The sequence below is a fragment of the Glandiceps talaboti genome, chromosome 10 (assembly GCF_964340395.1).
Source record: "Glandiceps talaboti chromosome 10, keGlaTala1.1, whole genome shotgun sequence".
Lineage (NCBI taxonomy): Eukaryota > Metazoa > Hemichordata > Enteropneusta > Spengelidae > Glandiceps > Glandiceps talaboti.
This window is the reverse complement of record NC_135558.1, coordinates 8,352,637-8,366,912: the sequence shown is the minus strand read 5'-3', so window position 1 is coordinate 8,366,912 and position 14,276 is coordinate 8,352,637. Positions and strand designations below refer to the sequence as shown.

Genomic DNA, 14,276 nt, shown 5'->3' with positions numbered 1-14,276 from the left:
AGGGCGTAATACTCTAGTCCGAGTCTGAAACCCATATAAAACCTAGAAACTCGCATTCGGATCGGACAGAACAGAAGTAGGTCTCATCGACTTGTTGGGGACTCGAATTATTGCTTGTTTTTATCACGGTATACAGGTGATTATTATATATCGGTAGAGGGGTAGTGTTGTCAAGTTTTGTGCAGTCACCGCTGCCGGCCGCGGCAGTAAGCTCATACTAGGCCGCCGATCAAAGCTGAAGCAGTGTATGTACAATGTACGTATGGAATCGGGAGAGCACAGCGCACATTCGTGTCGGGTTAAATTTATCCACGTGTTGATGTAATCCATATTTATCAATCAGATATATTGTAAAATTCTTCAAGTCGTACAGAAATAACGTCTCTAAAACAAACCCTGAGAAACGGGACAGGACGTGGCTAGCCAAGTATCTAGTTGCAGGCTTTCTTTCATAACCATGTGCTGGGGTCACGACCTTGATTGCCGACGTCAATATTGTCCAATCGTATTTGATATCATGAACACATCGCGATATTTGATTTGTTGGTTTCCTAAACTGTACACTTCGAATACCTTGATTCGTTACAGAATTCTTCTAATGAATATTAAATAGGCTTGTTGCATTAAATTAAGTGATGTCGCAACAAGGGAAACCATACAAGTTTTCTTCCAGACGAGTTGCTAAAGTCATGTAAATGACAACACTAAACTCACGAAATTTCCTCAATTCTTTACAATTTTATTGCTGATGATATGGCAATCTAATAGCTAGTATATTTATTCAAGATAAATATGTTTACTTTGTTGCTAAATGCGCCGTTCAAAAGAAAGGCGACATCAGTGAGTATAGTCGAGTATAGTGGGCTATAATATGCTGTCGAAGATATTGTAATGCTTCTCCTCGGCAAATAATAAAAAAAATCAGATAAATAAATTGAAACACGCGAGCGACATTACAAGTGTTTATGTATATCTACACTGTAGTCTAGCCGTTTTGATTTATTTTGCCATAATATGGGGAGATCATATTTTAGCATTTATACCAACAGACACTGCCAATTAGTCAGAAAGTGTGAGTAAATATCGGTAAATGTTGGTTAATAAGACATGTAGAGTGTAGTTTTTGTTTACTGATGTCTGTTACAACCACTAGCAATGTATTTTTTCACAATGCTGTTGAGTTTTGTTCACCTAGTGACTACGCTCGCCATAGGCTACGTGCTATCCATGTCTCTTTATGACGTCATAAAATCCCGTGGTCTAGGTGGGACCGGAGATACCCGAAAACTCTCGAAGTAAATCCGAAGGGAAGTGACTGAAAAAGGGTCATTTTAAGGTGTTTGCAGACGCTTTTGAAAAGTTTTAAAACCAGAATGCATTTCACAAACATGTCGTCTAGCAAATTAGCGATAGTGAATGTGAGCATTTTGAATCACCTTTAAACTTTGCACATACAGTGACATTTCGTTACGTAACAACGTAGGCCTTCGACATCTCAACATCGCTATTTCGGAATTGTTTGTACCAGGTACGATTGAAGTGTCAGCAAGTTTTAATATGACGTAATGTGTTAACATTAGAACTTCATCATATGACTTCATTGTTCTGTAAAAGTATAATTATAATATTACACAACTATTTTATGGTCTTTGAGATAAGAACTTTTATTACTAATCTAGGCAAGGTGATTGGATATTGAATCTCAGATGATGTCTTTCATAAGACTTAAGAATACGTCATACTCTAAGAATAGAGATTTATGTAAACTTTGAAATGTATTTAAGTTGGGGTTTAGCCCATTTAAGGAAGGACGGAGTTGGAGATTGGTCATGTAATAAATTCAACCAAGCGGATAGCTTGGCATTCGCTGAACCAGATACGTATGTTTCGTTGTGAGTTATATTCAACGCACTGTCCAAGACGGTACGGTACCTCGTATAATAGATGGTTTGAGAAGAAACTAGTTGACCGGCTATGTCAACCTTATAGTCTTAAATGGAACAGACTGACGATTGGAACAGCAGTGCGAGTGAGTACTTCCCCGTTGAAATTAAATTTCGATAAACTGCACAGTAAGCCGGTCATTAACGTTTCATAACATTTGATGACCATTATAATCTCAAGAAGCACATCTCTTTGACATGTAGATCATTTCTTTTTCACCTCCGAACAATAGGTCACATACGCTAGTATCTTACACAGGAAGTTGTCATAAACTTGTTCGTGCACTTATATCATCGAAAATTGACTACTGCAATGCCCTCCAGTGTGGGCTGCCAGCCAAAGACATTGTCCCCTATCAACATGCCTAAAATGCAGCAGGTAGGATTGTGTCATGTACAAGAAAACAGATCACATCACACCGGTTCTTTCTGATCTTCACTGGCTATCTGTCTTTTACAGGATTCAATACAAAGTACTACTGATCACCTACAATACTACTCATGGTTACATCACTGACTTGATTAACAGTAAACCTACAATTCGTCCACTTCGCTCAAATAACAAACGTTTACTTGATGTACCCCGCTGTAATACAAAATCATATGGTGAGCATGCTTTCTCGCGAGCAGCGCCAGTCTCATGGAACAGTATGCCACTCGAACGTCTTTCTTCGTCAACTGTTGATAAATTCAAGAAGGACATCGACACACCAAATTGTAAGAGTTTTCTCCAACTTTTAAGATTGATCTACTATTGTTCCTGTGCAGCGCCAAAGAACATTATGTCATATTGAATTTATACAAATTCTTCTTGATTGATTGATTGATTGATTGATTGATTGATTGCAAACAATAATAAGAGATTGTTGCGCGTCAACCTATTCACCACTGTAGTTACATTGTAATGGTTCGCCAGCCGTAAAATGTATGTCCAATTCGTCTATGGTTAAACAGGGAACTTAAGGTATTTTCAGACTTTATTTACATCGCGTTGTCGTAGAAAACCTCAACAATAGAGGGTAAATAGCCCCCCCCCCCCCCAAATAAAGGAAATATATATGGCACAGTCGGTTTTATTTTTACAACGCTTTATGTTGGGTAAGTATGTCACTGTTAAGAGGAACAATATATCACCTGTGGCGTGAAGTGAGGCATGACCTTCAGATGCAAGACGTCAATGAGAACTGCGATAAACAAAAAACTCGTAATATAACGAAGACCTCGACGACAGTCCTCAGCACCAACTCAGAAATCAGAAGGAATCTTGAACTGTTGAATAGGTGGGTTAAATACTGTATTTATTGATATAATCGCCAATTAGCAATGGGTCAAAACTTTTAACAACCATATAAGGTTTGCTGTCAATGTCGTGCTGTAAATTCAGGGTCGAAATCGTGTACTCCATTGTCTAACTTTTGTCTGCCATAGGAGAGATATAATCTGATATTGCAATAACTTTATTTATCAGCACTGAAATGTGTCTGTTTTGCAGAGACGATTTCGAACTAAAGATAGCATACCGTCAACACTCTGTCATTATCAAAATTTTCTCAATTCCTTGCCACAACGACAAACAGTAAGTTACATGTCTTTGAAAGTACTGCCAAAATAAAATTGACCTGCTAAGGAACTAACTTAGATGGTTATCAGATGTTAGAAAGCTTGTGTATAAGCTTTACTATTTGCTCACTGTCATCGGTGATAAACCTTGACCTTTGTCGTGATGTCATCACTACCAGTAGTACCAGTGAATTTACCAGCCGATAAACTGCACAATATCAAATTCAAATTTACTGTTCAATTTCTTACATAAATTTTGCGATATACTTTGAGTATGTTTTGCCTTGAGATAAAGAGTGATCTATTATTAGCTATAGCATGATGACTAAGGAAACCGAGCTCTCGTCATTAGTAAGTATTAATCAGGTAGGGTCTACACTCATGGTAACTTTACCTTTACAGGAATCAACATCTCTGAACTGCACTTCAACGTCATGGACAGAAGAAAAATTATCATATGGTCTTCACCACGTAGTTTGTCCTCAGCTTTTTGTCGAGTGATGGCAAATTCACCAGAAGTGAAAACATACTTCGAAATATATTTTGATGCCTACTACTTTGGTGAGGATAGACGCAGCCAAATATACGGGCATATACCAATCAAGCCTAGTTGTAAATTTGAAGATGTCAAGCAAAGACTTGACAAGGAGACCCCTCCAGAAAATCACGTGGTATTGAAAGACATGGCGTATACTGTTACATCCAAACTGGAGTACCTACCGACTGGATATCAACACACGTTTCTAATACGTCATCCCGTCAAGGTGTTTTTGTCAGTGTACAATATCGCGAAAAAGACTCCCATCAACCGTGACAGAACCTGGCCATCCGATTTTACAAACTTTAGAGCCATTGGCGAGTTGTATGATTACGTCATCAACAAAACTTTGACAGATAGACAAATCGTTATTGTGGATGCAGATGATATTCAACGTGATCCCGCGAGAATGTTCGAGAAATACTGCCACGCCGTTGGGTTGTGTTTCAACGAGAGTATGTTACACTGGGATCGCAATAGCATTCCCGAATATATGATGGTCGACGATCCGTATGAAGATTTTGAATGTTGGTATGGGGATGTGCTACAAAGTGATGGATTTAAACAGAATATACCATGGAACGTCAATGACGCTGACATTTCTGTTTTACCGCGCGAATTTCAAATAGCAATGGAAGAATCCATGCCAGTTTATAACATGCTATGGGAGAGAAGATTGCCTCTAGATTAGCATGAGTGTTTGTACATTATATGGACACATTTCACTGTGACGTCGTCGTAAACCACAACGTCTTTTACTGCACCGTCCAATTGCGAGACGCTCCGCCCAGAGGCCGTGAACAACTGACATAAAAAAATGTCGGTTGTAAAAGGCCGTGGTTTCGTCAACTTATAATACAAGTCTTTATCTCTATGGCTTTGTACATCAACACTACAACCAATCAATGTAATTCAGTACATACGTTAACCATAACAAATCGAATATGTCCTATAAAGTTTGCTGATGTATGAATAATTTGCATAATTAAGGAATTTCGGTAATTAGGCTATATCTGAAGACCGCATACTTCAATATGAATACAATTTAGTATGTATGTTAAACATAACAGAGTACATATGTCCTATAAATTTTGTTGATATAGTTTACAGTTTTAATGAAAAATTTGCATAATTAATGATTTTAGGTAACTAGGCTATATCTTAAAATGTAAGCTTCAAATTTCATATAATATGGTACACATATACCAACTATAATAATATGCACCTGTGCTAAGACGTTGTTGATACAACTTTTATCTTTAATGAGTAATTTGAATAACGAACGATATTCAGTAATTAAGCTGTATCATGCACTCTTCAAATTCCTCATAACTTGGCATATATATTAACATATAACTTGGCATATACATTGCATTAACATAAGAAAGCACACTTGTCCAAAAAAAGCCTGTTACCATAGTTTTTTTTTATAGTTTTAATGAACAATTTGCATAATTAGTGATTCCCTTACTCATCACATTCTTTCATTCCTTTCATGTATATGCAAATTAGGTACTCATGATGTTTTGAAAGCCCACATATAATTTATCATCTTCCTTGGTGTTTCGCTTTCCCCAGATATTTTTGGCATTTATTTTCATATAATTTACTAGATATTCAAAGTAAACATTTTATGTTATAATATACTAACAATCGCAAAAACCACGTTACTGTATTGATTAGATGTTGTGTGTTAACCACATAGGAAGACATCTTACCTCTACTACATTAACCTTCTACAAACTTTGGACATTTTCCTTAAATCGAACATATTTGGCATTTACTACATTACAGTTGCAAACTATTTATTCAAAGAAAGCATATTTCCTGTAAATACATTCTTGCAATCAGAAAAAAATGTATTAGTATGCTCCTATGATGCTGAATAAAAATCACAGAAGATACTTAACCCCTACTATCGGTATTTCTAAATGATAGCTTCTAAATTGGTTTTAATGCGGGAAAATCGATAATAGTCCTCAAAACATTCAATGTTTACCTCCTCTTTCTTCTTAACTCATTCAATTTAATAAAAACATTCTTTATGTGTATTAGATGATATTATTTAAAAAAGATTAGAAAGTTTACATGTCATTTTGTGGGAAAATGGTCTGACCTTGCAGAAAAAGGCTATTTAAAGCCTCCAAAATTATCATAAAAGAGTATTTATCATATTTAAAATCTTTTAAGTTATTCCCAACTTCAATTGCCCATCATTCAGTTAACATCTCAAAAAAAATTAATGTCTTAAATTCTTTAAAGAAGCATTAGGTTCTTGTGCATCTTCCTTTCACAATGAATCTTAAATTTCATGAGAAAGGAACCTTTTTCCTATTTCAGTTTTACATGATAAGATACTTGTATTATTCAAATTGGAATTAGGATTAAAATTTTGGTATGAAAAAGTCATCTTATAAAGCTGTAGATAAAGTTGGTCCTGAACACAGAAATGATCCCTTTTAATCCTTATGACACAACTAAAGCAACAACCTGGGATTGAATCATTGGCCTTTAACTCTGTTGAGAGACATAATGCAGACATATTACAGTAACATAATTCTTTTACATCAAAATATAATTTTCAGAGTTCTGTTTGCAGTATGGGACTTTGGAATGCATAATAAACAAAACCTTTCTCAATCTTCATCTATTTGGTCGAATTTCTCAATATATCCTTTTCTCAACAGGTGAACATCCTAGACACTGGTTACTATAACTTTGTTTTTTTTATAATACGAATTGTTTTTCGCTTGCCATTCATGACTTTAATAAATTGTTTATGGCATATGCAAAGCTCTATAAAATGTGCATCGTATAGAAAGAACACGACTATCATGCAACGCCATTGTGTGCTAATAAGTGCATCCAGTGATGACTCATATACAGTTATTCATATCATAATTGTTTATAATCTGTAAAAAGCACATTTTTTGGCCAAATTCTGCCAATGAAAGTGCATCTCATTCGTAAAGGCCTAGTTCGGACTAGAATTGAAGTTAACTTGTGAAAATCAGTTGTCACGAAAATAAGCAATAAGTACAGTCCTAGCTTTTAAAGACATCAAGTAGGTTTTAAGTGTCACAGCAAAAGCTTGGTGAAGATTTTCATTTGAGATTCACTATTAAACATGTAACATTACAGTAGATACTGACATCATAAACTTTGTTTGGTTAAAATCTTGGTAGGTATGAAAAAAAAAGCCAAGCATGGATTTCCGAAAATGTTTTTCTTCATTAAATTTCACCTACGTCTCGGTCTTATAGAGAGACCTTCAGGGATTTAAGAATTGAGAGAATACTTTGAAAGAATGGTACAAAATATAATACAGAACCTGTATGCAACGAGTATAAAAGTGAGGACAGGGAAGGTAAAATTGATTCAACTTTCATTCCCGTAGAATGGCCTGTAGCATGATAAAAATACCACATTTATGCATACTGATACGCAAAAAAATTACCATTATTTTGTGGGTGTCATTTTTTTCTTTCTTTCATTCAATGGCAATCGATTTACTGGAGTTTTAGAAATGACATCTAGTAACATGACAAAAATAATGTACTGGTGGCATTTTGGTTCAGCAGTTGATCGCTTCTGTGAACAATCACATACGTTGGAGAGAGACACTAATGTCTTTAAACAATCCAACCAACTTTTTTGACGTTAATTCAGATCACAAGGCAAACACCGGATTTCTTTTCCTTCACCGGCGAGCTTGATTTAGTCTTCACCGGCGAGTTTGATTTAGTCTTTGTAAAGTTTCTTACTTCTTCTGCTATTTGCCTTAACTCTTCTTCTTCAAGCGCCCAAAGGAGCTTTTCAATTAGCTCACTTCCTTTCAGCAAAAATTTTCCTTCCCAAAGTAAAAGCATTTGGTAAATCTGTTCCGTCAGATCTCTGGGATACCTACATTCAATCCGATCTATTTCTGAATTTTCAACCCCCAACCTGCTCGCTAGGGGTTTCCATTGTGTAGACAATATTACTTTTGATAGGAATCTAAACAGGTCTGTGTGTTCTAAAAGATATAGATACAGCAAAAGACGTTTAATGGGTACTCCTTTATGAAACTATTAATACGTACATACGCACACGTGCACATACATACATACATACATACATACATACATACATACATACATACATACATACATACATACATACACATACATAATCCATACATACATAGTTGTATACCTACATACATACATACATACACACATACACACATACACACATACACATACATACATACATACATACATACATACACACATACACACATACACACATACATACATACATACATACATACATACATACATACATACATACATACATACATACACAGTATTTTCGATGTAAATACTTACCACTGGTAACACTGCTGATTTGTCTCGATAGGAATCTGGACAGGTTTGTGTTTTCTAGAATGAGATATTGACACAAAGAAGTAGTTTAATGCATACCCTTTTAAGATACGATACGATATCTTGGAACACCACTATAAATAACGTGGTTCGTGCAATTAATTTTTGTTTTCAGTTTAAATACTTACCACTGCTACTACTGCTGGTATTGTCATCTTCATACACTTCTGTTTGTTGTGAACGGTCTTCATATTGCTAAGAAAGTAATTAAAGTGTAATGTATATTTATATCTTGTAATTGTATACTGATACTGTAAATGTAGAAATGCCATTGGACAAGAGACGATAATGTAATAATGCAGGAATTGTGTTAAAGCACATTTTGCATTCATCAAAGTAGCTCTGGACAGAATTAGTAGAATGATAATTGCCATGTGACTACGCATTGTTTGGAGCATGTGCTAGCCCTAGTATTACTGTATGGATTTTTGAATTTATTGAATTTTGTTTTCAAAGATGATTTGAACCACAGTGGTTCTTATCACATCTCCTTTCCCCTCTTTCACTACCGTTAGTATCTTATTCCTATGGCCATTTATTGATGAAACTACTAACCTTGATAAGAAGGAGAGGTAGGCGTGAGGGTGTGGTTAGTCGGGAATACAAATATAAATAAGTCCACAATATGTGATACCTTACGAACCAAAAAGTGCAATTCAACCTCGGGCATGACGTTTTCTCGCAGGTAAAATAGCATGGTTCCTCCAATATCGGCACCGTTTGCAGAGTCTTGGTTGGTACATCTGACTTTTGGTTTCAAGTGGTTATCACGTGATGCAAAAAACGTAGTGTTTGTAATCATTGATTCAATGATGAAAGGCGGGCTGGTCTCTACGGAGATTACGTCACCATTGGCGATAGTTAAATCCTGGCTATACGGGACGTCATTTTCGTGGATAGACTTGAAGCCATTGTCCTTCCACTTTGTTATCTGCTCGTGAATGTAAAGACTCCTGACAACGTCAACGAGAAGTAAACACTGCTGTACCTCGTGTTGCAAAAGAAGAACTTTCGCGGTATGTTTTCTTCGTCTAAGCCAATTGAATACTTTGCAGAAGAATGTTACAGCATGTCTTATCCTTGACGATGGGACATGTGCAACACCGTAACTGGAAATATGAAAGTCAAGAAAAGAGCAAAGGTGAGGCGGATCCCGTCGTAGTTGCATTTTGTTTGTCTTACATATGATAGAAATGTCTTATAATTCCATTTGATAGAAATTAACGGAAAACCATTTTTCTATACGCAGCTACGTACAACTTGTCTAAAATAGAGTTCAGAAAATTATCATAGTATACCTTTGTTTTACCATCAATTATGTTGTGGTGTGTTTGTGTATCTGTCTGTCTGTCTGTCTGTCTGTCTGTCTGTCTGTCTGTCTTTCTGTCTGTCTGTCTGTGTCATCACTTTCTCAAGAACGGCTCGTTCAATTCAAATGGAACTTGGTACACATCTTCTAATGAAATTAAAATGGAGCGATTTGGTTTTGGTAAATATCCCATGACTATATGAGGCAACATCTTAATGTTCATATAATTTGGTATACATATTGATAGATTCATGAAGATTTAAAATTTAATGAGATTACATTAGTTTGTAAATTAATAACGAAACTGTACAGATGCATGAGGTGTATATTCGTAATAGACATGGGTATGAATGACTACATGACTGAAACATATTGTAAAGCCTATGTTGCTGCACACCTGTATCTAAAATATCATATGATATAATCTCACTTACCCCTTTAGTTGTTTTATATTGAAAGATACCATGTCGTCTTTAACTGTCGGTGTAACTGATTCAGTAATGTCTTCCCAATCTTCACCATAATTCCTACTGGATAAAACCCGAAGCGCGAGTCTATCAACAGATATGGAGGGCGACGGCGATCGAAGACTTACAGAAGCAAGCGCATTCAAGTTCACGGCTCCTTCTTTTCCGTCGTTTCCACGAAATATCACAGCAGAGCTGGCAGACATGTCATTATCAGTACTGATGCTTTCTTGGAATGATCTCAGATCATGTACCTTGTAAGAGATGTAACATATACTGAAACTGTCAGGTTTCACAATAATTTCCTTCGTTCTATACACAAAAGGCAAAATAAATGAAAACAACAAACTAAGACAATGACGTTTTGGGACCACCAAATGGACAAGGGAAATCAACGTGCATTGGTGGAAGCGGATGGAAACACTAGAACACGACTTGTTGAAGGCCATAGAAGGCCATATCGGGTTTTCAAGACTGGTTGCATGGGGTTGGGGTTTGGTTAAAGCGTCATCTCCACGAGAGGTAATGTATGTGAGATCTCATAATTTTGTTGCACAATAGTCTGCTGTGCTGAGACAAAGAACCACATTCAGAGCACACACACACACACACACACACACACACACACACACACATATATATATATATACAGAAGAAGGCGAAACATGATTAAACGTTTTGATGAGAATATGTATCCTACTTACCTCCATTGTTGTGTCGATGTTACCAGTTACTGCACCTGTAGTTGTTTCCAATGATGCCATGTTGTCATCACTAGTATAAGTACCAGCCCTTGGAGTGATCAGAAAGTTCGTTCTTTGGGGTTTAGATTTCACGGCATACATGCCACACGCAGTAATGTCAGTAGTTATGAAATCCCTCATCTATATAAAAAAAGTGAATGGCCTGATGGGCATGGGAAACTAAAGACTAGTACTCTATACGCGCAAATGTGTCGATTATTCATCTGCAGTCTGAGAGGGGTAGGGATTTCTCTTGCTACCCATACGTTTCCACAATGCACCTGACACCTCTGAAAGATATGTAACGTTGCTGCGCCCTCACAGGCCTGCAAATGCATGAGAACACCCCGTCACACCCTATAGGTGGCTTTGCTTTAATATAAATTCCCTGATTATAATTTTGAAGATATTTATTTTTTTCATTAATATGAACACTATTAATCTTAAGAAATATGAACTATTCTCAAAAAATGGGAAAAATTGTGGCTTACCTTCGCAGATTTTAATTCATGCCACACTATGCCATCATAGTAATAATCCATACTCCTTACGATGACATTATCACGAGATAGATCCAAAAATTCTAGTGGGTATTCAAGTGTGACGGATGGAAAGCTGGTTTGGTGTGATGAAATGTTGATGACGCGTGATTCCAACTCTTCAAAGTCATCAAGATTCGGTCTTGTGTTCAATATCTCAACTTCCAACTCAGCTTCACATTTGACAGTTTTTGGATGGACACATAACCAAAATCCAGAGAGTAATTCATACTTCATCTATCGATATAATAATTATAATACTATAATAAGCTTAAGTTAACTGAAAGTTTCATTACCGTTATATTCTTAAAATTCATGACCAACTTCGATAGTAGCCTCAAAAACGCATAGACACTATAGTGGGCAGATAGACATGTATGCAAATTAATGTTACATTTCTAAATTGAGTAATTTCACAAATCAAACTCGTTTGGATTGTAATCCTTAAAGGGACACAAAAGCGAAGTTGATTTTGTATTTTAGCTACATGCTGTAAAGTTAGAGACCCAGTACACTTGTTTTTACCAACCGTGCATTGTGCACCCTCTTGATATACAGATAGAGCTATGACGTTGACAATTATGGTCTCGAAGAGGCCTGCAGTACATTGGAGCAAGGTATTCTAGAAACCTTACAGTATTAGGAGGGAAATGCTTGAAGTTATATATGTTGACTTAGAAGTAAAGTGCTATGGTTTTAGAGCACGTGATGACGAAAGTACTGGAGCATAGCAATATAGATAGTGCAATACACATAAATTTTTTTAGACATATACTTAACCGCGTTTGTAAAAAAACGTACCTTTTTATAGTCACTTGGCTTTAACATCACACGCACTACACGCATCGTATCATCCCCTTAAACAATAATAACAGAATAATTAGAATACATGTTACAGTATAGATCAGGATATGGATATGAAATACGATAGCCTATTTCCATCAAAGTCTAAGTTTGACAAGATATCATAATTGTACTTACCCCCTGTATACTGCATCATAGCTTTCAAACCTCTTTTGCATACTGCTATAGGAGGGTCAACTAGTGGATTCCCGTCCAATGACAGCTCTTCTAGTTTACTCGCTTGAGTGAGCACAGCGTTGTTCAAGTACCTGATGGAATTGTCACTCAATCTTAATACACGCAATTTTTCGCTTATGTTGCTTGGTATCATTTTCATCTGATTTCCACTCATATTCAGTTCGGTTAGATTTTGCATTGCAAATAGATCTAACGGCACGTTTTTTATCTGGTTGGCCTGAAAGTTTACTCTCCGAAGCTTCTTCAGTTTACAGATATCCTGTGGAATTGTGGTGAGTTTGTTTTCATGCATATCTAGCTCTGTTAGTTCTTTCAAGTCAAAAATATCTAATGGTAGTTCTTTGATGTTATTTTTCCCAAGACTAAGCTTCTTTAGGGCACGTAGTTTTCCAATGCCTTCCGGGATGATGTAAATGGTATTGTCATCCATGTGCAGCTCGTTCAGTTCCTTCAGTTTAAATAATCTAATGGGTATTATCTCAACTTGATTGGCTGTGACATCCAACTTCTGTAGTTTCTTAAGATTTCCAATATCCTCTGGAATACATTTGAGCTGGTTATTGCTCATGTCTAGTGATGTTAGGTTTTTCAGTTTATATAATTCTGGTGGCGTTTCCGTAATTTGAGTGTTTGCAATATTCAGCTCCTGAAGTTTCGTCAATTTACCAATGTCTTGCGGAATGTTTCGTAGTTGATTTCCATTCATCTGTAGTATGGTTATTTCAGTCAATTCTGATGGAACCTCTGTTATTTGTGTTTCACCGAGATTCAACATCGACAAGTCTTCTCCCGAATCACTCATGTCTGAAATTACACATAACCATGCAGTTGCTAGGAGATATGTAACTAATGGACGCGCAGAATCATATGAATCATATCTAACTTGATGGATATTAAGTAAAATGTATCTTCTCATGTCTGTAGTACAAATATGATGGGTGTTGATTGTATATTGCATGAAAATATGCATAATTTATGGTTCATGTAGATGATATACCACCAACTAACTGCGGTGATAATATTGATGATATAATGGCACTCGTTTTTCAACAACATATGACGGGTGTGGCTTGCATTTCACGGGACTAATTTGCATAATGAATGATATCTACCAAGCTAATAATGATACACATTACTGATGTGTGGCTCAGATATCATTTGCATTTTCTAGTTCAATTTATGATACCATGACAGATGAGGTCTAACAAAATCATTGATGTGGCCTTTTATTTTAGATATCTATTGCAAAAGAAAATGATACAAATTAGTTATGTGCACAAAATCATGAAAATTTTCTTTTTGGCCAAATAGTTTTTCGTTCCGGTTACCAACCCCCACCTAGTTTTCACGCTGACCCTAAACCTTTTTTTTACGTATTCGAGAAAAATAATAATAAAATCGCGAAAATCAGTAAGTCTCGCAAGAAATAGTGAGTACGGAAACTGACATCAACTTAAAAAGAAAATATAAAACTATTCTTCCAATCTGTAATGGCTGTACATCTGATAGGAAGAAATAAATAACACAGAGGCCATTTGGAAAACAATGGAAAACCTGAACTAGACACTCGCACATGAAAAAAATATAATAAAATATAATAAAAATCTACCTACCCTACCTATTTTAAAATTGAATGTAATCGGAACCACACAATTTTTTTACGCCTTATAGTAGTATGGATAGTTTAAAAATTTTAAAAGTTCCCCTTG

The 14,276-nt window shown here is 36.1% G+C and overlaps 2 protein-coding genes across 2 annotated transcripts; one reads left to right on the top strand and one right to left on the bottom strand.

The window, feature by feature from the left end:
* Positions 1-4,003: 4,003 nt before the first annotated feature.
* LOC144441352 (uncharacterized) lies at positions 4,004-4,732 on the top strand. The gene has a single exon (XM_078130908.1). The coding sequence runs from the start codon at positions 4,004-4,006 to the stop codon at positions 4,730-4,732; it is 729 nt and encodes a 242-aa protein (XP_077987034.1).
* Positions 4,733-7,706: 2,974 nt separating this feature from the next.
* LOC144441351 (uncharacterized) lies at positions 7,707-13,369 on the bottom strand. Its single transcript, XM_078130907.1, has 9 exons — positions 12,508-13,369; positions 12,328-12,383; positions 11,479-11,763; positions 10,949-11,128; positions 10,212-10,498; positions 9,103-9,577; positions 8,597-8,663; positions 8,412-8,465; positions 7,707-8,056 (listed from the first exon to the last, which is right to left on the bottom strand). Exons 1-9 carry the CDS (start codon positions 13,367-13,369, stop codon positions 7,707-7,709), a joined length of 2,616 nt encoding a protein of 871 aa, XP_077987033.1.
* Between the last annotated feature and the right edge of the window lie 907 nt (positions 13,370-14,276).

Coding starts and splice junctions, on each gene's coding strand:
- LOC144441352 (XM_078130908.1), top strand. CDS start 4,004: ATGGCAAATTCACCAGAAGTGAAAACATACTTCGAAATATATTTTGAT.
- LOC144441351 (XM_078130907.1), bottom strand. CDS start 13,369: ATGAGTGATTCGGGAGAAGACTTGTCGATGTTGAATCTCGGTGAAACA. Junction 12,384..12,507: donor TATGATGCAGTATACAGGGG/GTAAGTACAATT, acceptor TTATTGTTTAAG/GGGATGATACGATGCGTGTA. Junction 11,129..11,478: donor ATGAATTAAAATCTGCGAAG/GTAAGCCACAAT, acceptor TTTTTTATATAG/ATGAGGGATTTCATAACTAC.